The 24,923-nt window shown below is 43.4% G+C and overlaps 1 protein-coding gene across 5 annotated transcripts in view; it reads left to right on the top strand.

The window, feature by feature from the left end:
- The window catches only part of znf407 (zinc finger protein 407), a 191,305-nt gene that overhangs the window by 64,084 nt on the left and 102,298 nt on the right, over positions 1 to 24,923 (top strand). For all 5 annotated transcript variants that reach the window (XR_006370709.1, XM_044117746.1, XM_044117749.1 and 2 more), the window contains exon 5: positions 18,671 to 18,745. Coding sequence is in view for 4 of the 5 variants with exons in the window: in XM_044117746.1 (XP_043973681.1) it covers positions 18,671 to 18,745 (75 nt within the window). In the remaining variant the exon portion in view is untranslated. The remainder of the gene's footprint in view (positions 1 to 18,670; positions 18,746 to 24,923) is intronic.

Genomic DNA, 24,923 nt, shown 5'->3' with positions numbered 1-24,923 from the left:
GCACTTTCTTCGTGTCTTGCAGAGGTTAGACATGCTTGGTTCAAGGTTATCCTCCAGCTCAGATAATTGTCAATAAAATTGATCTCTGTATTTTTTATTTATTTTTTTTACTCTACTTACATTTTGTTATCCTTCTCCCCTTGCTCTAGACACTTCCCTTCCCTTCACTCCCTCACTCTACTCCCTTGCCAGTGTCCTTCTCTTTTCATCTCAAGCCAGATAAGTCTGCTGCTCTGACTGCCAAGAGCAACGAGTATCACTGCCTTTTTTTTTCCTTTTCTTTTTCTTTTTTTCCCCTCCTCCTCTTATGTTCTTCTCACAGTGCACTGAAGCCATGTCGCAATTTCTCAGGGAGTTTTGAAGCCTGGATGTCTCCTGTCCGGGCCCATCTCGTCTGAGGCGCAGCGCGGGCCCTATGCGATCTGAACTGCGCTGCCTCGCTGCAGGTCAGCCTTCACGGCCGATTAGTGTCGAAGCGCCACTTTGGTCACAAGTTGTCGGGAGCGCTTATCGTGAAGATCAACAGCGATCAGTCTCGCTGCTGCCTCACTCTCGCCCTATCTCCCTCTCTTTCTGTCCAACTCCTCTGCATCTCCTCTCTACATTTTTTTTTCTGCCCTCTTCCCCTTTTGGCATTACCTCCCTCCCATCACCCCCCTCTTCATGCTTTTTCCTCCTCAAATCACCATATTTCCATCTCTATCTCATCATTGTCATCCTCCCTGCTTTACCCCCCCTCCACTCCCTCAGTCTCTCTCTCCTACCTTCCTCTGTGTTGTTTGTTTTCCGGATCCAACCAGCTCAAAATACAGGTCTCTTATTTTGGGTGGAAAACATCAGGAGGCCAACCGAGAGGTTGAGTCGATGATTGTTGCGAGATAATCTGAAGAAAGCAAATCTATAGCCGTCTTTCATGTGATGTCATTGATTTTAAGCAGGAGAAATATACATTTTCTTTGTTTAAGTGGCTGCAGGAGTGGATCGGTGTAGCGTGTTAGCAATAAAACTCCAGCTTTATGACGTCAGCACTTCACTTTTTTTTTTTTTTTCTTCTTTTTTTTTTTTTTTGCAAAGGATGAATTCTATAAAATACAGAACCATATGCAGAAAATTGGCCATTTTCTCACTTAGCCATTTTCTCGTCGGTCTGACAGAGTCGCATCCTGCATCTCAGTGCTCTTTCCTCCCACGTTTAATCCCTCCATCCCTCCTTTTCATGGTGTCTCTGCGCGCCGTCAGGCCTCGTCTGTGGCGGGAGCGGAGACGAGTCATGTTTGGCCTGTCAGTGTGGCTGCTAGTGTCAGTATCTGGAGCTGCTGGTTCCTCTGACAGCGCTGGAGGGGCTGCTGGTCCTAGCAGAGTGCAACCATCACCCGGTGACACGCTCAGTGTCACCGATCCCCTACGTCGGGTGACACGGCATCCCCCTCCTCCTCTCTCGTTCTTCTTCTTCTTCTTCTTCGCTCGCCCCAGCCTCCCCCCCCAGGCTGGTGGCCTTTTCACTGCCACTCTGCAGTCAGTCACTCCAGTCAGTCACTAACTGCCTCACTGAGGACTCTTTAGTAGAATTTGACCTACATGAATTTCTGAATGCTGAATTTCCCCTGTAGTTTTGGACTGATGTTGCTGTTCACTATTATTGTTGTTTTTTTTTTAGATTGTTTTTGTGGAAAAGGTGTCTGCTGATAGAGTCCCAGATGATTATAAGTAGGAAAATAAAGAACCATGTGTATGTTTGGAAGACCTAGCTTCAAAATACCATAAAATGACGCCAAATATCACCATTATTACAATTAATTCATAACTGGTTTTTTTAACCTGTAGTAGAAAGGTGTCACATTGATCCCCTCACTTCTGCTGACAATATTTTCACAAAGGTTGCAAAAGTGCCTGGCTAATGTTATGAATTGTTGATCATTTTGCTTGTGACATATTTTGTTCTGGGCTCAATTATTTATGTACTGATAAAAGTTACAGGACAAAAAGCTGTTCCCTTGTTTCCTAAACTCAGCGCTTTGCTTTGAACGTCATAGCGGTTAATGGCTAGTGTTTCAGCTGCTCTCTGTGCAGCTCCTTCTCCCAAACACCAAGAGTTACCTGTGGATCCTGAGCTGGCATTTGGGGTTAGATTGGAAGAACTGATTTCAGACCAAATAATCAGTCGCCACCTGCCTCGACACATGCTCTTCATGAGATTAAGAGATTCCTAGAAGATATTCTAACAAGCTGAAAATGCATTTCAATGTTCTCAGGCCTCTGTTCTAAAGTTTTACAAATCCCTGGACTAGAAGATGAAAAGGGGAACCAACACAATCAACAGGACTAACATGATAGATGGACGGATAGAAAGATAGATGGAGAGATGGATAGATAGATGTTATGTGCACAGCAGAGCTAAATATGTGTGTGATTTAATCTGGCCTTGGCGAACATGCAGCAGTGACAAATGGATGCTCACTATGAAACTCTCTCATCCAAGAGACAGTATTAGTTTTTGCTTTAATTACCAGCAGCAGTAATGTTTCCTATCCATAACTGTCGGCCTGCGAGAACGCAGCCTGGCAGAGGGGTGAGGGCCTTGTCTTTTCTCTCAGTGGGCTTCCTGTCTCGTCTCCAACCACCCCACCCCACAACTCCAGCCCCCCTCTCCCTTTATTCTCCCTCTCTCCGTTCCCTCAGCCCCCCGCTCCGACTTCCCCTCCTGCCCCCTGTGCATCTTTCATTTCAATATTTCAATATTTATGGCTCATCTGAAAAGTTCAAAGTCACAGTAAGGAGGCATAACTTTCTCTCGCCTCCCCGCCGACAGCGCAGGACCCTGCCCTGTGGACGGGAGAGGGGATGCCGCGACGGCTTGTTTCTCCTCCCTTCTTCCTCCCTTCTGGTGACAGAAACCGGACTAAAGTCTGCGCTTTGGGAGTCTGATGTACAGTTGAAACCAGATATTTACATTTACTGTATAAAGAGACAGATAGTCGTTTTTATTTCCCTCAAAGTTTTACATAAGTCAGACTGATTTTTTCTTATTTTTTTATTTGCCAACTGTCAAAAATAATGAGAGATAATCTTTTATTACTTTCTTCAAAATCAACTTTTCTTTTCACAGAAATATTACTTTAAGTGATCTAGGAAAGTCCAGATGATGATGGCATTACTTTGTACGCTTCTAAAGTGACATTCGCGTTAAATGAAGGCACACTTTTTGATATATTCTAAGCCGAGACCTCAAGCACAAACCCTCCTTGCGTGATGACCTTGAAAAATGGAAAGAAATCAGGTAAGATATCAGGAAGACAATTCAGGTCCTCCATAAGTCTGATGCATACTTGCGTGCAAACCGCAAATGCCAGAAGCAGTTGAATTTATCTATTTAAATTGTCATATCCTGTCTGTTATGTGAAATCTTCTTACCAAACCCAGAACAAAAGCAATGGACCTTGTGAACTGACTGTCTTGACACTAGAGTGCAATTATCTACAGTGAAAGTGGTCCTGACATGAGCTGAAACATCTCTCAGGGAGGTAGAAGTCATTACTGGACAAAGCAACATAAAAGGCAAACTGTAGTTTGATAATTCCCTTGGGGCTAAACACATGTTTGAGAAGTGTCCTGTGGTCTAGTGAAACTAGGACTGAAGTGTAATGGACAATGTTTCATTTGGAGGAAAACGGGAAATGCTTGCAAACCCGAGAACATAAACTTAACTGCGAGGTACGGCGGTGGCAGCATCTGCTGCACCAACGCAGCAGGTACGTTGGTGCAGCAGATGTTGCCGAAGGAACTGCTGCACTTCAATAGGTCCCATCAGTAGGAATCATTATTTGCAAATATTAAAATATCTGAAGACATCAACCAGGATATGAAGCTTGGCCACAAAAAGCTCTTAGAAATTAGTAATGAAGCTCAGAATCTGGAAGGAGCATCACAAAGAATTGGAAAAGTTATGATTTGAAAACGTTTGATAAGTCAACCTGTAAACCTGACACAAATAATTTGCAATACCATCACATTTTCATGAAATGTATGCAAACTTCAAAATGTATGCAAATAAACTATCATTATTTGGTCACTTTTGCAGTCTTAACCCGTATAAAAAAGGAAAAGTTTAGCCTGATTTAATGTCAAACAGAGGGAGATTATAACTTTATAAAGTTATAATCAACTTTATAAAGTTGATTAACATGAATGGTAATCAACTTTATAAAGATTGTCTGAAACAGTTTGTCAGCTTTTCAAATCTATATTCTTAATACTTGTTGATAGGACAAGTATTAATTATCCGTCCATCCATTGCCTCACACGCTTATTCCTAGTGGGGTCGCAACGGGTACTGGTACGTCAACAGACGAGAGGTGGGGTACGCCCTGGACAGGTCGCCAGTCTATCGCAGGGCAACACAAAGACAGACAAGACAAACAATCATTTATACACACACGCACACTCAGACCTAAGGACAATTTAAACAGACCAATCAACCTGACAGTCATTGTTTTGGACTGTGGGTAGAGCCGGTGTATTCGGAAAGAACCCACGCATGCATAAGAACATGCAAACTCCATGCAGAAAGACCCTGGACCGGGATTCAGTCAGTGCAACCAACTTTGCCACTGTACAAATCAAGCCTTTATAGCAGTGGTAAAAAGAAACTCATGGTTCACCAAAAGCCATAAGCAGTCGTTGCCCTAGTTTGCTGGAACGAGGAAAGGCTGCCCATCACCCTAGATACACTCTCTGGCCCTTGGAACCATGGTGGTGGCTGCAGCATGCTATGTGAAGACTTTTCTTCAGCAAGGACACAAAAGATAGTCAGTTATAATGGAGAGATGGATGGAGCCAAATGAAGGACAGTCTTGGAAGAAGATACTTTAAAGGCTGTAAACAACCTTAGATGAGGGGTTACCTTTCAGCAAGACGGTGTCGCTAAACACAAAGTTACAATGGAATAAAGCATATTGAGGGATTAGAATACCATTAGTATAGGTATTAAAATGTTACAAGATGTGGAAGTTCAATGCATATTAATACTCTATATTAATACTTTTGGAACTGTCACTTGTAACACCTCAGAGGTCAAGGGGCAGCACTAGTTCCTATGGGTTCTAGTACTTTCCAGAGCTCAAGTCAGTTTATGAGTATGTTTTTGCTGTACCACTTGCTGACCATCTCTTTAAGTAAAAAAAAAAAGAAAGAAAAAAAACTCTGCGGCCATTTTTAATAAATAAAGTGTCTGACAAGTCTGTCCTTTGCCATAAAGCTCTCTGACAGGCACCGTCTGGTAATAGATTAGCCTAATTACAGCGTCCCTGAGTCTAGATCACAACGTCACGTACTCAGCCTGTCGCTCTAATAGCCATTACAGCCACTGCTCAACACTCCCCTCCTGTTAATGTAAAGTTGTAAAAAAAAAGAAGAGGAAGGGGGTGGAGGCAACTTGGGGAGAAAAGAAAAAGACCCGGAAAGGTCGTTGTCATTTGCATGCAAGCCTTCATTAGAATATGCGAATATGCTAAGGACCAGAGCTGGCGGTTTGCATATGCAGGTGATGAATGGGCAGCGTGTTGAGGAATAGGCCGAGATGAAGGCTTCGTCACCCTCATCTGCATAATGCACTTTATTTACTTATTTATTTATTTCATAATTTACTTTTTGAGTGGTTGTCCTCCATTACGCATTTCATGTCTGCGGATGTTGACTGAAGACCTTTCCGATTTTAACTACCTTCCAATTCCGTGACGCATTAATAGGACGTGACTGAATGAGAGCTAGCTCTGGTTTTCAAAGAACGTTGAGAAAGGCCTTTATGTTGAAGTCTTTGTGTTTGCTCGACACCGAGCACAACGCCAGAAAGACGTACCCGACATGTCTTGAGCGTTGATTTAACCTGTAGCGCTAGCCAAAAAGTGTCAAATAGTGGGAAAGAGGGCCGAGCACTGGAACGAAGCCTCGCATTGAAGGATTTGGGGGTGGGGTGGCTTGGAAGGTGTCCGGTGAGTTTACAGGAGAAAAACTCTTCTCTTCACTCTTCTGCGCTGTCAGGGCAGCAGATGGTGGGTGTCAAGACAACGGCAGCAATAGGCAAACAAAGACATCTTTTGTGTGTGTGTGTGCACATATTTTTTCCGAAATATAGAAGTGCGATGGCTTTGAGTAGGAGGCATCAGCAGCTACAATAACACATGGACAGTGACTTGGTTAATTCCACATTTTTTTGCTCTCACTCGCTCTCCAAAGTGTCCATCGGAGACTCCAAAATGAGCCTGCCTCAACCGGAGAATGTGACAGATGTCACGTTTGTGGAGGAATGTTTCACTCCAAGAAAATGTGAACTTCCACTTCCTGCACCAAAATTTCATCTCCCTTCAACACGTCTTGTTTTCTTTGAGCCTAATAAGTCATCCTTTAATAGCACAGCGGAATATTAGATTAGTGCCTTTGCAGTTTATTTTGCTCCTTTAGAGTGTGACCTTAGCCGCCCTTCACAAAGGCGGGGAGATAATGAGAGTGGTAGCCCGGTCCGACAGATGGGCCTGACATCCCAGCTGCGCCCTTCACTCAGCCGGCTGAGGAAAAACGTCAATACGGAGGCCTTATGTTTTATGGATTATCTGCTTTTGCAAAACTACGGTGGGAGAAATCCAACTCTCGCTTGTCATGTTGCTTCAGTTCTTTTTAATGTGCGAGACCACTCTCCGAAACAACACCGGTTGAAATTAGAGGCTGTCTTCCGTCTTTGTTTTTCCAGCTCCCCCCACCTCACTTCTCTCTCCTCCTCTCTGATTCTTGGCGTCCTCAGATCACTCAAGTCTGATCGCGCTGACCTGGTTGTCTTATTTTTGTGGATAACATTTCTTCTGCCTTCATTGGGGAAAGAGCCGTTTTGCTTCACAGTTTTGTGTGTATGTATGGCTTGCCAGCACTCTCTAATGTGTCTGCTGTGAATTAGGCACTTACAGTCCTTCAGCTTTGGGATTTTTTATCTATTTTAGTGTACATTATTAATTCTAATCTTCTCTTATTTAACAGATTTGTTTTTCTTTACAGTCTATTTCATACATTTAATTTGTTCTCAGAGGATTATGTAGTAAACAGTCTGAATAAATCATGTTCCTTTTTTATTTTATTGGATTATGGAGGTGGGCAGGGGGGTACTGCGTTGCTTTTATTCCCCAGGAGGGGTAGGGGGCGAGGCCAGATCCGCGGTCTGGTGTTTCTGCTGTAAATGGATCCAAGTGCGCCCATGTTACATGCAGTTTAGTATGTCCCTCTGTGAGGGGGGGGGGCAAGGCGGGAGAAGTCGGAGGGCGTGGCGGCAGGCTCATCACGACTCATGACGGGGCTCAGAAGGGGGCAGAGGTTGTAAGGGGTGCCTGGTGCCTTTCCCCTCAATTAGGCTCCCTAACAGGGCAGAAGGCCCTACTGGGGTGCTTTCCTGTTCTAATGAAGCAGGGTGTAATGGCAGTGGTCATGCGGGGAAAAAAGTGGTTAAAGTTGCTGTTTGAGTTGATATCTGTAAATTCGGTGCCAATTAGGCGTCATCTCCAGTCTCAATAAGTCAGGGCCGATATCGCTTTTGTTTAACTGAAACTTTAACAGATTTATTAGGGGAAAAAAAAAAACTTTATCACAGTGACAAATTATGTTCCCTAAGCATGTTTACGAGTGAAGAAAGAGAAATTTGAGCATACGTTTTGCTTCTGTCTGTTGTAGGGATTGGTGACCTGTTTGGTTGCCTGCCAGCGTGGTGAAAACCAGCTCCTTGTTCTACGCTTTGCTTCGTACAGAATGTCTGGACACTCAGCTATTGAGAAACCACTGCTTGTTGAAGTGTTAAATGATTAGCTCTGATTTTACCCAATGGGTAACATTTGGCCGTGAGTAAAAAGACGACTGACAATGATTGATAATGTTTCATTTGGATTAATTGATGCATTCTGTTTGGAGGTTGGATTTTCCATTTTCCAAATCGGAAACATGATCAGAACGCCTTAAAGTCGGAAATATCAACTTGAAAATACGGAGCTTTCCGACAGACCCCAAATTTAACACCTAATATGACTGCACACATATGGTTATTGTTATAAATTGCTAGCAATTGTTAGCAATTGCAAATTGCTAATTTATAACAATTGTTATAAATTGTTATAAATTAGCTAATTTCTGCTAATTTCAGCAGAAATGATCAAACACCTGGTGGAGTCTGCTGATCTTATCATACTAACTGCTTCTCTGTTTAAGACGATTTACACGATATAATGGCAGAACAGTTTTCTGATGAAACTTTGATTTTTGTTGGAAAGAGTCGGAGCTTCTTAAAGCGACAGAGGCCAATTTCATGGCTACAAATTGCGAAGTTGAATTTCTTCTCAGCTATGTCAGGCATTACGTGCCTGGAAAAATGCATAATTCTTTAAGAATAAGCTTATAACCAGGTAAAGGGCGGTAAAGCGGTATTTCAGAAGGATGAGGAAAACATAAATTATAGTTCTGAAAAACCTTATAAATGTCTGCTTCCTGTAGATCACAGCCATTATTCGAGGCCTATCGTGGGCCCTCGGAGCCTTAACCTCAAGCTCATATTGTCAATCACTAATTACTGTTGTGGGCTTGTTAAATGTGAACAGAAGGAGATTCTGGGTTGTGTTGCTGTCGTTTAGTGTTCAAATAGGCCAGTCGTCAGAACGCCCACTGCTTAAAACTTGGAAACATGTTCTGAATTATTGGATAGAGTAAACGGGATGAAGCTTTCACCATTTAGATTTCTATCACATCTGTTATCTTTTTCAAGAACATAACATAAAATGATATGTCGATCCATTTATAAATTATATGCTGCTACGAGCTTATGAGACAATTGAGTGAAATTGGGAAAAAGTTTGGTTTTTTTTTCCGTGGCAGTTTGGCTCCAGAATAGTTAGCCGGTGATCTCGGACCACAGAAATTAATGTCCGGATATTCTAATTGACAGTGTTGTTTGGATTTTTGTTGTTTTTGTTTATGTTTAGTCAGTCCTTCTCATACTGGAAGATTTTCATCAAGGCTCCTTCAACAGCATCAGTACTTCAGTTTAGAGAGGCTTCTCAAACGAAGCGCGCCGAGATTTCCTTTATTTGCATCCCGCGATGCCGAAGAACTCTTTCATAAATCATGAATGATTAAATGTTTTTCTGTTTTACATCCCCGCAAACTGCTCACTCCTGGGAGCAGTGTTGATGCGAAGCTCTGTCCTTCAATCAAAAAAAAAAATATATATATATATAAAAACATAAACAGCTCCTTTTCAAAGACGGCACCAAAATCCCTCCAGTGACAGCGTGCGCTTTTTTCTCTTCTTCTTCTCCATTTTTGCAGGTTCTGGCGAATTTTCATCCACTTTATGAGAATATCGTTAAACTAATTCGGCCCGATAACACTGAAAGCGCGCGGAACGGCACATTTTTCACCTCTCCTATCCCCGGGCGTGCGCCGCACACACCTGAAGAGGCCGAGCGAACCGAGCATAAGGCGAACCTGCATTACAAATTACTGCACATCATAGAAATTGTGCAGCAAGCTTTTTAAAATACCAGCGCTGCCAGTGAGGCGCTTTGTAATTTATCCCTTCACGGCTGTTAGCTGCGCGGCGCAACGGTGATTTATTTGGTTTAAGAGAAGTTTTGTTTAGAGAGATAATGAGCAGGACTTCTCTTTAATGATTTAACACGGCGCGGTGGAGGAGAAGGAAGGGAGGTGGTGGGGGGGTAGGAAAAAAGGAAAGGCACATATATTTTTCATATCTTTAACTGCACTGCAGAGAGAGAGGGGGAACGGAGGAGAGGAATGAAAGAAAGAAAGATGCATTAGCGGCAGAAGCTAACAGCCCTTAACACGGGGCATTTTTGATTCATTTTTGTTTTGTTGTGTAAAAACGACTTTTTCACCTCCTTCGGAACGCCGCATCATTTTCCCTTGTTATGTATTTCACTGGAAATGTTTCTCGGGACGTGCTCCGTCTTCACAGCACTTCCTTCTCTCCAGCTTCTCTCCCCCCCGCCTTTTTTTTGTTTTTTTTTGTTTAATCTATAAAAGTAGATCATGTTTGTGCTGATACCACACAATATGCCAGCTTTTGGAAATCTATTTTGAAAAGTGCTTTAGCTGCTTTTGTAACCCCCCTCCCCCATTTCTTTCTTTTTTTCCCCCCCAACACCTCTTTTCATCTTGACACAATATACAGTATTATTCTTTCTTGTTCAGCATTTTCAAGTTTCTCCTCTCACTTAGGATTCAGACCCCAAATTAAAGCAGTTAATTAGAAAATATAATGAAGCTGAGGAGCATAATATGCAAACAGGGCTCTGACGCTCGGAGCTGGGGGCGTGTGTGGAGAAGGGAAGGGGGGTGGGGGGGGGTCCGTGATGCTGAAACTGCCATCGGCTCATAACGATGATGATATCAATAATGGATTACTTCATCAATCGCTGTTCCCTCTTGAAGATGGGAATGCGTTATTTGGAAGGGGACGGATTCTTTTTCTTCTCGCCGTCTCCCTTCCTGTAGCTTGAAAATGTGTGTTTCATCTCCCATTAGGGTGTGCTCTGCATAAGTGCAGGTGGAACCCAGCCGCCCCTCCCTCCCCTAAATGATCCTTTAATGGAACAGTGTGCACTGGAGCCGGGAAACTCTATGGGGCGCTGCCACCGTCGATGAGAACTTCGCCTCAATCAATCCGTCAAGCCCCATCACCTGCCTCAGCAGATGATCCAAAAACCCCTTTGGAGAGGCAAAGTGAGCTTTTTATGTACCTCCTCTAAGACTAGAGGACACACACACAGAGAGAGACACACACACGAGCGACGGCATCACAAGTGAGAGGTGTCTGTTTCACTGAGAGCCTTGACGTTGATCAGTCGTCAGAGAGCCACTTTGCCTCGCCTTTTATTTTTATCAAGATCATCTCAGAATAGATCGAGTGCTTCGCTTTCCACCGGCTGGCGCTCAAAAACACAATCAATTCGGATGCTTTATTCATTTATTTTCCTCTAAAATGTCCGTTAAGGTTACGGGATGTTTGCATAAGTGGATCCCTCTAGAGTCCGAGCGGTATTGACGCGCCGTCGTTTCCTGCTTCGGTCAAACAAAGTGACAACAACTCAGACTCCCCCAGCTTAGAGTTTTTCCCCTTAGAAGACAAACACTCTAAAGGGGCAGCATTATGGTATTTTCATACCACAATAAAGTAAGCATTACCTCTAGTTGTTTGTGTATATATATACATATATATAAGAAGTTTGATTTTGTGATTTAACATCTTGAAATAGGGCTTGTCTCTTTAAAATCTCCTGCTCTTTCTGAAACTTTGCCTTCAGATAGTCATCACAACTTGGCTCCTCTATTGACCCTTTAAAACGACATTTTCACCAGCGTTGCGCTGAGAAGTAGCTGCTACAATGAGCTCAGTAGATGTGCAGCTCCACCAGAGGTTTGCTAATTGCTGCTGGCTAGTCTGAAGTAGCTGAGCGGGGAAGTCGCGGGGGAGGGGGTGGTCTGTGGGGAGGAAGTTTAGAAGCTTGGAAGCTGCAGCTCTGATGAGGAGCTTCATCCTCTAAGGCGGTGCTATGTCTACCCAGGCATTTTGTATAGCTGAATTTTTGATGAAGAAGTAATATTATATCATGAGCTTAAGAAAGTCAATTTCGAATGACATCTGTATAAAGAAAGCAAACATGGTTTTAATATTTTGCAAATAAAACTCAAAATAGGAAGTAGCCTGGGAGTTGATGGACAGATGGATGGAGACATAAAGTAGGTGATCCTGGAAGAAAGCCTATAGATGACTTGAGACTTCCAGTAGGATCACGACCCTAAACTCACAGTAAAATGGCCCAGCCAAGACCTAGATCCAATTCTTAGAGTGTGATGTTGTCAGCTGCTCTGTATTCAATGTTAGTGAGCTAGATCTGTTTGGCAAAGGAACATTTCTTTGTCTCAATGTTCAAAGTGGGAGGAAACATATTTCTCTCCACTTCTTTTGAGACTAAATGTGTTCTTGTTTGTGTCTGAATACAGTGCAATTATATGCAAATTGAACTGATAGACTCAGAAAATGTCTTTTACTTACTGTATGTATATTCATTGTAAATATTTGTGTATATGTGGACATATACAAATATATTTTCTTTGTTTGTTCCGCTTGTTTAATTTATTAACGTGCATTTTTTTTCTCCATAAACAAAATACCGCATGCCTCACTTTTTAGATTCTTATTAGAATAAGGATCATTTTAAAATAGCCAATTATTCCCTTCTTATTCCACTTGACAGTTATCCCATACTTTGGGTTGGTCTATCAGATTATCAATGCAAAGAGACAAAATTCACAAAACTTCAACGGCCAAGAGAAGTTCCGCATGTCAAAACGCCCTTCATTTCCTGTCCTCCGTCTTTCCATCAGCCGCTAAGTCTGCTACGTGTCAGCGAATTCCACTTCACGTCTGCAGCGGTTCCTACCCATCCATCCCGGCCCGCTGAACATCGTTCAAAGCGAGCCGGAAACTTGGTCTCGATCCCCTCGCCGCCCCCCATCCCCAGTCTTTTGCGAGCTCCTCCGTCTCGACGTGTGCCCGTCTTCCCTCTCCGTCACAGAAGCAGCAGCCGCCGCCGCCGCTCTCTTCTGTCAATAAAAGTCTTATCTTTCGACTACATGTTCCTGTCTGTTTGTGTGTCTGTCTGACACGTCGGCAGCTGTCTCGGCGCTCCAGGGTTGCTGTCAGCCAAGTGTTGGTTTCTGTTCTTCTGTCAATTCACCTGCCTGTCACCGTCTCTCAGATTAGACGTGTCAACTTACCTCCAGCTTTTCCGCCTTTTCCGGGACGACTTTATATAAAAAAAAATAAATAAATAAATAAACAAGAAGGCAGCAACTTGCGTTTGCTCTGTAGAGTGAATTAGCGGTGACGTTGCGGGATGTGCTGTTTCATTTCACAGATCCCCTCTTCCTTCATCCCTCCTTCTCTCTTCGGTGTTAAATATAGTATGCGACTGCATGCTTTTATAAATCTAGCATGTCTCCTACAGCAACGAGAATTGTCAAGTTAATTGTAAAGGGGCTCGGTGCTTTTACAACTTCAAATTGTTCTGAGTTCCCAAATTTCCCCAGTTTGTTCTAAATGTGGAGTTTCTCCAAATTGAGTGGAGAAACTCCATGTTTAAAAAAAAAACTGATAATAGACGGATGAGGAAGTGAAAAGGAGGTATGGCCCAAAGGATGTAGAAACGGAGAGTCGATGTGGAGTGGAGGGAGATGGATGGGGAAGGAGGTTCAGCCGAGACGAGAGCTAGCAGAGGCAGAAGATGGAAGTGAGGGGAGATGAAGGAACGTGAGATGGCAGACGAGATGGAGGTGGGAGGATGTGGAGGGGCGCTACCTGCTGCTGATGGCAGTCAGAGTCAGTGAAGGATGGAGGGCGATCCAGCTGTGACATTAAAGCAGCAGGTGGGGGCTGTCATTAGGACTGGCACAGTAGGCTAGATGAGCCCGCACACACTCATTTCTTTGGGGCCCAGCGGACCACTGTGGGAGTAGGTGTGTGTGTGTGTGTGTGTGCGCTCACACCCACACACACGAAAGAGCTGAAACGTAGTCCCATAACTTCAGAGCTCATACCCACCTGCACTTTCATCTTCCCCCAGCCGAACTGCTCCTCCTTACTGAGATTTGTCGGCAACTCGACCCGCTGACGGTAGAGCCAAACCTGCATCTGATGACTTTTTGGATCTCGTTTTGGCCCGAAGACCTTAAACACAGAAAAGTTAAAACACATTTATGTGTTTTAACTTCGGGGTGTTTAGATGGTAAACAATGAAAGCATCGCAACTCAGTTTCTTTTAATTTGCATAAAGAAAACAATGGTAACTACTAGAAGAACGTTAACCTGGTAAAAACCAGCGTTTGTACAACACTTTGCTTCGTAAACAAGGTCTGGAAGCAATTGTCGGCTTTAAATGTTACGCATTTGTTAACGTTTGTCCGTGACATGTGAAATGCGCGAGTTCAATGTGTGACCGGAAATTGCCTCTTCCCACGCTGCTGTGGGAGAAGAGCCGAGTTGGACCAGAGGAATGTTGATGTTGATTTGTTATTTGGAAGCGTGGCCAACATGGCTTCGTTCGCTTCCTCCACTGCCATTGCTAAAACTCCAGGCAAACCACATTTCTGAAAATGGACGTCATTGTTCACAGCTTCCTCTTCTGTTTGCTGATTGGCCCGGTAGAAATTGTACCAGAGGAAGTCAGTGGGAGAAAGCCTCAGACTGTGGATCGAGCTTTGGATCAAGAAGAACTGCTTAGGAAGGCAAGCGCCAGGCTGGAAGGGTGTAGAAAATGCTGAAGATTTGAGTCTCCGCATGTTCTGCTTGCCGTTACCATGGTTTCGTAAAACTGTGGCCCCTAGAGTGTTAAGATATCTTGTCATTGTATTTATATTATTGAAATTACTTTAAATATAATGCCAGACAAAGTTTCAGATTGGTTTTCCTCATTAAGTATGGAGCATAGAGTAATGCAGCTCTGCCCGTCCCCCAAAGCCAAAGATTGCAATTATATTAACCTGGCCATGCAATTCTGCTTGACTCTAATCTCACTTCACTGACAGTCTCAGCTTTCTCCCATTGAAGTGAATTTCTCCAGTAGAATATCAAGCGTGCCAATCAGCAAATAGAAGAAAAAGTTGTGATTTTTGGCACTGCTTTGGAGTAGTCTGCCTGTAGCGTTAGCAATGGCAGCGAAGGAATTGAACGAATCCATTAAATATTGAGTTAGCATTTATAGCCTTCTCGTTCAGATTAGCTCTTCTCTTTCCACAGTGGAGGGTGGTTGTTTACAGTGCAGGCAATTTCCAGTAAGCTTCATAGCATTCAACTGGTACATTAGTGATTAGGTAAAATTTGAAACTTGAGTACTCGCCTTCAGGAAGAAATCATGTCTCAATAACAGAGGTGCCAGAGCCTCGATACCAGGGGTGGGCAATCCTGGTCCTGGAGGGTCGGTGTCCTGCAATTCTTAGACGTCTCCCTGATCCAACACACCTGAATCCAACAGCTGAATCACCTCTTAAGTGCAGTCAAGTTCTTCAGAGTCCTACCAATGACCTCATTATTTGACTCAGGTGTGTTGAAGTAGAGATACATCTAAAAGTTGCAGGAGACCGACCCTCGAGGCCTGGAGTGGCCCACCCCTGCTCTATACGGCGCAAATGGCGCATTACAAGGGGCTGGTTTTTACCAGGCTGCAATTGCAGTGAAACTTCAAGAAATCAGCATAAAAAATTGTAGCAAAACTTTGCGAGATACACTCTGAACATCCTTCCTCCATGCCGGCACTCCACGTCTAACGCCTAATGGGCGTGCGCCCGTTTTGTGGGTGTGGTGTTCAGGTTCCCCTAAGCCCAGTCTGGGTTGAGGCCTTTCTTCTTAGATCTTTCATCCCTTGCAGCAGATCTGTGGACGAGCCTATCCAGGAACCCCATTAGGCAAATGAAGTTGTTTGTATCAAATATTGACAAGTTATCTCTTCATCGTCAGGCGGCGGGTGGGAAGAGAAAGAGAAAGATGGTAACTGTGGGTAATTGAGCCGTGTCTCCCCTGCTTATCGGTAAAGCTCCGGCACGTCACGGACCTAACGAGCTGTGGCGCGCCGATTAGTCTGAGGGGAAAGTCGAACGTGGAACGCCAGAGCCTCCGTCTTTCTTTCTGCCTTTTCATTTTTTCTTTTCTTTTCTTTTTTTTTTTCCCTTTTCATATCCGCAATGGATATTATGAGCATCCCTGGAGGGCAGAGGCACAGCCTTATTAGTTCAATTCATGAGGGGGAAGAGAATTGATATGGATGAATGGCATGTTAAAGTATCCCTTTGTTACAATAACCATCAAGGTTGATGGTTGGGGCTGATGATGCAGCCCAAGGCAGCGGGACGACAAGCTGAGGCCTTGACCTGGATGGCGGAGGATGCACACACACCGTGGGCAGGGGGCTGATTACACACTGCCTTAAACAAATGGATTTGGCCCCTTAACATTTAGATACGGGATCCTTCTCTGTGTTAGTGCGTGCATGAGAGATTGGGTACTTGTAGATGTCTTTTCATGAGGAAGGATAACCATTTTTCTGCCCTTGTGTGTTTGTGTGTCTGCAGCCCACATTTTGTGTGTGTGTGTGTTAAGATAATCACATGGTGAAGAACTAATCGTGAACGTGTAATCGGCCTTTGTGTGCGTTCTCCACTTCCCGTTACGCACGGTTGCCTAGCGCCGTGCACGTCCCTGAATAGGAACGCACGTCGCCGTTTCTGTACGTGCCAGGTGCCTCCACAGGGCATTAGCCGTGTTGCGCTGGTGCCACTCCGAGAATAATCCTGTTTTTTTTTTTAAAAATTAAAAAAAGAAGTTGTGATGAAAATCTCACAACACGCCAGTTTGATTTGTACCCCTCGCTATCAAAGAGTGCTAATTAAAATCATATTTTGCATATGTCTTGTCTTTCATGCGCATATGCAAATTGCCCTTGTTGCCTTTCAGCACTCTGTAATTAGGTTTATGAAGGACAGCTGTAATACATAATTAACAGGAATGTTTGCAAGCTCTTTTTTCCCTTCATGTCTAAACACGACGACTTAAACAGGCTCGAGTGAAGTGTTCCAGAGGCTCACATTTTTCCCTCAAACATGATATTGATTAACTATTTTTCGCCCCACCACCTCCCCCAGAAATATCTTAATTTTGCTTGCATATTTTTTTTAATAGTCGACGGCGTCGGTCAAAAGCGAAGCCCAGCATTTTGATCTTGCCAGTCTCCCTTACTGGAACGCACAAGATTTAGCCGCGCGCTAGCTCCCGGGTTTAACTCCGAGGCATCACTCTGGATGGGTGGACGGATTGAGTTGGAGAGGATTGCGAAGATGTAGAGTGACGATAATGAGGCAAAACAGTGGAACATGTTTGAATATTTATATGATGGTGTTAGTTAGAGTCGGCCTCGGGGGCCTCCGTGACGGACGGGACTCCAGGGCCGTGGAGGACACTGCAGTGTGTGTTGGAAGGGGAAAAAAAAGGGAAGCGAAAACTGACATACCGACATAAATGGTGAAATAATTATGCTTTTGCTTCACAAAACACGACTACCGAGCGAGAAGGAAAGCTTCAAAAGCTAGAAAATAGAACAACGGTCGACTTGGAAGGAGAGGGGGAGAAAAAAAAAACAACATCCAGAAAAGAAGGAAAGGGAGGGACTGCAGCGATGGTGCCAGCCGCGCAGCTGCCGGTTCGACTCCCTCGCCCGCTTTCATGTTTCGTCGTTGCGCCGTCCCCGGCTCTCAGATGTGGTCATTGTCTCTCCGTGGCACAATAATGGGAAGTGATGGGTGCTAAATGAAAAGGGCCAGGGGATGAGAACACTGGCGAAGCAGCTTGGATGTCAGAGTAGTTATTCCTGTCATCTGTTCATTATGTTTTCATAAGCTGTTTCGGAGACACGCTAAACTCGGGGCCCTCGACAAAGTCAGGACGTTGTGGTGACTGTCGAGCAATGGTACTCTGCTGGGTTTTGATTATGTGCGTGCGATTGCATGTTCTGTTGATACATGTGCGTTTAAATTCTTGCACATGTGTGAGAGCGAGTGTATTGGTGGAACACGGGGCGAGACCCAGACAGAAAAACACCACCAAAAAGGTGCCGATTAAGTCAAGAGACTCACACTTTGTGCTTCTGGTTGTGCTAAAATTCATTAACAGCAGGTCGGTTTGGGTTGCATACTTTACCTTAAAGAGTTCATTAATATTGTTTTCTCTTTTATTAAAGCATGGCTAATCATGGACTGTAAAAGTCCTACCTACAAAACTCTGAAATATTCCCCAAAGATGTGAGCCAAAAGCTAGGTAGTAGCCGTTGTGAGGCCTTCCAAGCTGTTTGTAAAGCATTTAACTTTTGGTTATGTCATTGCTATATATTGCTGATTGTAGGAACATTATTTCCTATATTTTGAATTGGTTGGGGATTTATTTTGCTGAAAATCCAATAAAAATATTCAGATAATTTCCTCTAAAAAAAAAAAAAAAAAAAGAAACTGTCACATTTCTGTTCATACTTTGATTTCTTTCTAAGCACCTCTCCTGATAATCAAAATAGTTAATGTTGGACCTTCGAACCTCAGTAACAACATCCAAATTAAAGAGTGTTAGTCTGGCCGGGTAGCACTTTGATATGGTGAGTTCAGTGGTTGGAAAAAGATTTCATTTAGTTTCTCACCAATCAAGCTGATTATTACTCAAATTTAGTCACCAATTGATTAGTTAGGGCAACTGTAATTCTGTTTTTTCTTTTTCAAAATGAGGTGAATTCAAGTCCTACCTACTTCAAGTTAGATACTGACTGCTATAACCGCTCTTAGTAATCCCAGGCTACAGTAAATATTTGCTAAAATGTTTCTTCTTATGAAAAAAATTAAAGAATCTAAGCAATGAATGTGTGTTAATTCACGTTTTTTGAAAGTGATCTCTTTCGTCTAAATTGCAGTATGCACATTTGACCTTTTGTCAATACAGCGCTTTTGTTTTACTCTTTTATCACAAAGCTCTGGCTTTGATTGTACTGTTAACTTTGGTGCTGAATTTGTGCTTTTGTTTTGTGTTTTTTTTTTGTAGATGGGCCTTTGTGATGAAGAAACACCTCAATACCCACCTGCTGGGAAAACACGGAGTCGGGCAGCGTAAAGAAAGGTAAATCAAACGAGTGCGGCTGCATTTTTTTTTTTATAAGTCACTGTCTGCATTCAGAATCACGCTTTACTTAGAACCAACGTGTTTAAAAGAAACGCAAAGAGCCTCGATGTGTTTCTCGCCTGGATCTTGTAGAACTGTTCTGCTTTTTTGTTGTTTCTTTACGCGCTGACTGTCCTAAAGAGGTGACCTCAAGATTTTGGAGGATGACTGCAGAAAACTCTGCCGGAGCCTCTGCAAGCTCTCAAGCCCAAATTCCCCGCTAGTTAAATTTCCAGCTAAATATAACGTGAAATCCTCTCATTCCCTAATGAGTTAAATGGCTGTCTGCTGTCTGTCTCCGTCTCTTGCTTACATCATTCCCCTGCTCCCCCCTTTCTGTCAAACTTTATCTCACTCTCTCCCTCATCTTTCTCGCTCGAATTAAGGATGAATGATGTTGCTTTTTCCCATTTCTGTCTATGGATGTGAGTCTGGGGTTTGCTGCGCATGTGGAATGCCTCGCTCGCTTGGCCCTGTCTATCAGAGACGGAGTCCTGCTGTCAGATTGTGTGTGTGTGTGTGTGTGCGGGTGTTTGCGTGTGTGTGTATGTATGCGATGAGCAGATGAAGTTGTGAAGCACCATCCCTCCACGCCCCCCCGAAACACTGACAAGCCCAAATGAGACGTTAAACACCTCTCAATCTGTCAAGCGAGCTGCTAAAATAGAAACAGACGTGTTTTCTTTTTATTTTTTTCATTTCTCCGCAACCAAAATTGATACTTTTGACAACATGCTGTATTAGACGTGACAAGTGGCGTCAGATACAGCAGCGAGCGGTCCGACCAGACGGCTTTCAATCTTTCAGACGTTATCAGCTAAATTCCTACCGTCAGCTGCTGCTCTGGATTACGTGGCAACACATCCGGGGTCTCCTCAGCTGCTGCAGGTCTGGATGCTGTAACCTCCGTTTCTCTACAGGTTGCAGGAAAATGTTCTGTTTTTCCTCTCCCAAAACATATTGACCCTTTGTGACTTCCCGAATGCAGCGACGTTTTCCTTTTTAAATCCCTCTTTCCTTATGACAGGACAGTTAAAACCCATCTAATATGAAGAAGCAGGCGTCTATGAATATTACCACTACAAACTCTGGTAATATTGAAGGTTTTGTAATTTATCAAAAAAGACTAGTTGCTGGGGCTGCAAAGTGGTAGAGCTGTTGCCTTGCAGCAAGAAGGTCCTGGGTTCGATTCCCGGCCAGGGTCTTTCTGCATGGAGTTTGCATGTTCTCCCTGTGCATGGTGGGTTCTCTCTGGGTTCTCCGGCTTCCTCCCACAGTCCAAAAACATGACTGTCAGGTTAATTGGTTTCTCTAAATTCTCCCTAGGTGTGAGTGTGTGTGTGAATGGTTGTGTGTCCTGTATGTCTCTGTGTTGCCCTGCGACAAACTGGCGACCTGTCCAGGGTGAAACCCGCCTCTCGCCCAGAACGTAGCTGGAGATTGGCACCAGCAACCCTCCTGACCCCATTAGGGACAAGAGTGAACAGAAAATGGATGGATGGATGGATGGATGGATGGATGGATGGATGGATGGATGGACTAGTTGCTGTGGTTGCAATTCTACACACAATGACTTCTGGACCAACCTTGTAACATCTAAACAAACATCTTTATAAGATCGAAACCTGTAGAAACATGAACTTTTACACCTTAAACTTGACAACGTGATCCTAACTACACCTTTAAAAACAATGTATTGTTTTTTTTCTCACAAGTTATCTGTTTTGCCAAGTTGCATGTAGAAAACTTCATTGCTAGCTTCCTAGTCACATTTGCCTAGCTAGCTAGCAAGCTTTTTTGCATTTATCATGGGTAAGTGCAAATTTATCACCACTTAGGTGAACAAGTTCATACATTTCTATGGAGATGCATGTCTGTTCCTTTGATAGTGGTCTTAAAGAGGTCTCAACGAGTCTTAAATTTGAGTTGGGGAAACCTGCAGAAACCATGCCACTCCTCAGTTGGCTGGTTTTCAAACACCAGTCAATAGTATGTCAAGTAACTTCCTAAGTCACATTTTCTTTTGAATATTTTATAGACATGTTCTATAAAAAAAAATACACAAGTATTTTTTTGTGTGTCTAAATTATCTGCAGTCTGCAAATTCTTTGTCACCTCCACCAAACTGATTGTAATTCGATATTGATATGGGTTGTGTAGTTTTCCTACATTATCTGTAGGGACCCGAATTAGCTTTCATCATTTCCTAACTGAATAAGAGTGAGAGGAAGAAAATTAAGTAGAGAAAAGCTTCATGCAGGCATTTTCATAAGTAAGTGATTATCAATATCAATAACAAAAAGAACAAAAATGGAGCCAAACTTCAGCTGCAAATCAAAGTTCCAGGACAAAAGACTATCAGGTCAAACCTTGAAGATGATGTAAAGTTTCAAAGAAGTTTGGGAAACTAAAGTCAGTCTGCCCTGATTGATCCGCCCCGCAGGCCTGATGAGACAAAATGTACTCTTCTACATCAGCTTTTTTTCTGCCTGTACAAGGAAATGACAAAATCAAAGCAAAAATAACTGTTTAAATTCAAGTAGCGACATCTTCACCGACATTTACCAACCAAGGAAACGACAGATTTTACACTGATGTCTAACTGTATTCCACTAGAGACTCAACTCTTGCTTTAGTTGGTTTTAACTCTTTCAAATTTTGGGGAAAATTTGCCCAAACAGCAGATTTAATGCAGAATGTCAAAGTTCACAGAGCAGCTTGGAGACCCCTAGTGGTTTGATTTAATCAGTGTTTTTGAAAAAAGGAATAGAAATAATAATTAAAAAAAACATACCTACATGCGAAAACATTAGCCACCATGGCCTGCAAATTCTTCTTGCAAATGACCACAACCTCCTCTTTTCTTTCATTGCACACACGGACACACACAGACATGCCCCTCCACACACACACACACACACACACACACACTCCTGCGTCTCTCTTTGAGAGAGGACAGCCACAAGGTTTGTTCTATTTAAACCTGTAAAACACGGTGTCATCATTTTTCTGACAGTCCTGCAGACAGAATTTATCTCATCATTAATTAACCATCATATTTCCAACGCAGTGCAGCTTAATTAGCGCAAGGTCATTGGGGAGGGCTTATTAAGTGGAACAAATTTGGGCAAATGTGCAAGAGGAGGCAGAGGACGACGGGATTGGAAGAGTGAGACGGAGATGGAGGGATGGAAAGACAAGAGAGACTGGAGACAAAAGGAAGAAGAGAAGGAAACTGAGAAAGAGAGGAAGTGTGTGTGTGTGTGTGTGTGTGTGTGCGTGCGTGTGTGTGTGTGTGGGTGTACGAGACAGAGCTGGCTCAGTGATTGATAACCACACCGGTTTTGAAAGCCCAGACCTGGAGACTAGGACGCTTGCTGAGGGAGAAGGAGAGACAGCGAGAGGGAGCGGATGGGGAGTTGTGCATGCGCTGGTGTGTATGCGTGTGTGTTAGTGTGTAAGGGAACAGTTGGGGAGGGCGTGGGGGGCGGGGGGGTGTATCCGAACAGGCAACTGGGGACCAGTTTGCGGAGGGGTGGGGAGTTGAGAGGCAATGGGGGTGGCTGGGGGGAGCCAATTGCAAACATATGCTGGTTGGCAGGCGGTGGAGAGATGGATTGCAGTGGGACAGTGTCAGAGAGGCAGTTTCATCACCATCGCTGCAGCCCTGTTCACCAGGTATTTTTAGAACACTTGGGAGATCTGTTAGTCAAAAGTAGAGAGGAGGAGGAAGAGGAGGAGAGGAAGGCCTGACTAGCTGTTGGCTATGCTAGACTCCACTTAGCCAAATCTTCCTGGGACCACAGAGAGATTTCAGACATATCTAAAAAGTCTGACGAATGTTGATTTAAAGAAAAAAACTTTTAAAGTAGTCAACTCCTCATAATTTGTATTATTAGGTTACTGTATGATAGAGCTGCGTGATGGTGATCACAATTAAAATCTGATGTTTTCCATACCAGATCAGATTTGAGTAAATTTTTTTCTTTTTTTGTGGCTCATGTTATTTTCTATAAAAGAAAAAATAAAACATGAAATGACAAACAATTGAAAATATTTTTTTCAAAAAGTGTTTTTTATTTCGACCATCCCTTCTGTGAGTTGTACGACGCAGTACTGGGGCCAGGCTACGATCATTTTTGTTTCATTACCAGAATAGTCATAATATTAGCAAAAAAAAAACCCAAAAAAACAAACGACAACAAAAAGATGATGCAATTCTACCAGAAAAATCATAAAGGTTTTACTGAAAAAAATGGTTTGTTTATCAAGATCTGACATGAGCAGCTCGGTTTGTCTTCGAAATAGAAATAGAAATAGTTTCAAAGTTCTGCTAATGATAATAATCTGATGCTGTTGTGTTAAGAAATTAAGATTATTTCAACTAAGTATTATCTGTAACACTTATACCAAAGTATAACTTCACAAGACACTCGACATTCCTCATTGTATCTTTTGTTTACTACTTTACTGTCGTAATACTATGATAAAGTAAGTCTTAGCCTGGCCCTAATATAACAAAGTTAACCTGAATTTAAAGTCCAGTCCTATTTTATGTCATTTTCAAGACTTTCAAGACGATTTTTTTATTTTTTTTTATTTTATTTTTTTTTTGTTGGAGGTGCAGGTGGGGGGGTTGTAATATTTAAAAACCTTTTAACAATTTTTTAGCTCTGGTGGAGCGGCGGCGAACCACAGCTCAGGTGGGAAACTTTCTTTTCAGATAAGACCAAAATTGAACATTTTGAAATATATGGAACCATTTCCTGCACAAAGCCCCAGACAAACCGTCCTACAGTGATGCACGGTGGAGGCAGCATTGTGATTTTTCCTTGGTACGGCCAGGGAAGGAAGCCGGCTGGTGCTGAACACAAGCAACCGTTTAAGATTGAGGCAGAAAAACATGAGGAAAAATTGTAAAACAGAATCAAATCAGTTCAAAAATACTTAATTTCTCCCAAAAGAAAATCTTCAAAGAGCTGTTGCAGATGATACTGTGTGCTTAATATCTTGGCAGTGGAGATGAGGTTTCCAAGCAAAATGTCCTGGACGACCCCGTCCGTCACTGTCGAGCGTCGCTAACTCACCTCCTTTGCTTTTGCTTTAAATCTTTTTTCCTTGCTGCGTGGCTGGAAAGAGAGAGATGGAGCTGAATTCTGCTCTGCTTCGCCACTTCCTACTTGTCACAATAGATCTTTTGGGATTAACCAGGTACTTTTGAATCAAATAAGTTTTAATGTTTGATGAGGAAAACTGGCAACCAAAAAAAAATCATCAGACAAAATCCCGCAGTGTTCCAGTAAGCCTTAACCCGTATTCTCTCAAGCAACTTCCCCTCCCTCTCAGAGTCCATCCATCAACGGGAAGAACTACCTGTAGGAAATTAGGACACGGTGTCTCTATACAATCACTTTGCACTAATGAAGAGCGGACACTGCTGGGTGGCGCTGGTCAGATCTGTTTAAATAAAAAGCTAATATTAGTCCCTTACATTGTTCTACCCCCCAGAGGGGTGGAGGGTGGAGAGGGAGGAAGACGAATCGAAAAGGAGGAAGGGTGAGACGCCAAACTCCCACTACCTGACAGGTTCTGGGAAAGAGAGAGGGGGAGAGAGAGGTAGGGCTGAACTGTTCGGAAGTGACACAACTGGGTCTTTGTCTCAGTCACACCAGCACTCCTAACTGCAGGCACTGAGCGCAGATGAGGGCTTTTTTTGTCCTTTTATCTCCGTGTGTGTGTGCGTGTGTGTGTGTGTGTGCTGTCACAGAGTCACGAGGAACACACGTCCGCGCAAGTTTACCAGAACCGGCCCCGTTTGACGTTGCTGGAACGAGCAGTTCGAGCCATGCTGACTACTTCCGCGGATCCGATCTGGCGTTTCCAGTTCACGCGCGCGAAGCGTCGGAGTCTGCGGTGCAGCTCTTGACGCTTCTCGTTTTGACTGAGCGCTGCGCGTCAAACACGGCGAGTCGTCTTCATTCACACGAGAACAATAGGGTTGTCCTGATTATAAAAAGAGGGGTGGGATGAGGAGAGGTTACGGCAATCAGCCTGAAATGTGTCGCGCTAACTAGCGCAGCGAAGAATGAAGGCCCCCTCAGGAGGAAGTCGGGTTTAAATTAAGGAGAAATTCAGT

Source organism: Gambusia affinis, linkage group LG05, assembly GCF_019740435.1.
Source record: "Gambusia affinis linkage group LG05, SWU_Gaff_1.0, whole genome shotgun sequence".
Classification (NCBI taxonomy): domain Eukaryota; kingdom Metazoa; phylum Chordata; class Actinopteri; order Cyprinodontiformes; family Poeciliidae; genus Gambusia; species Gambusia affinis.
This window is presented reverse-complemented; position numbering and strand designations above follow the sequence as displayed.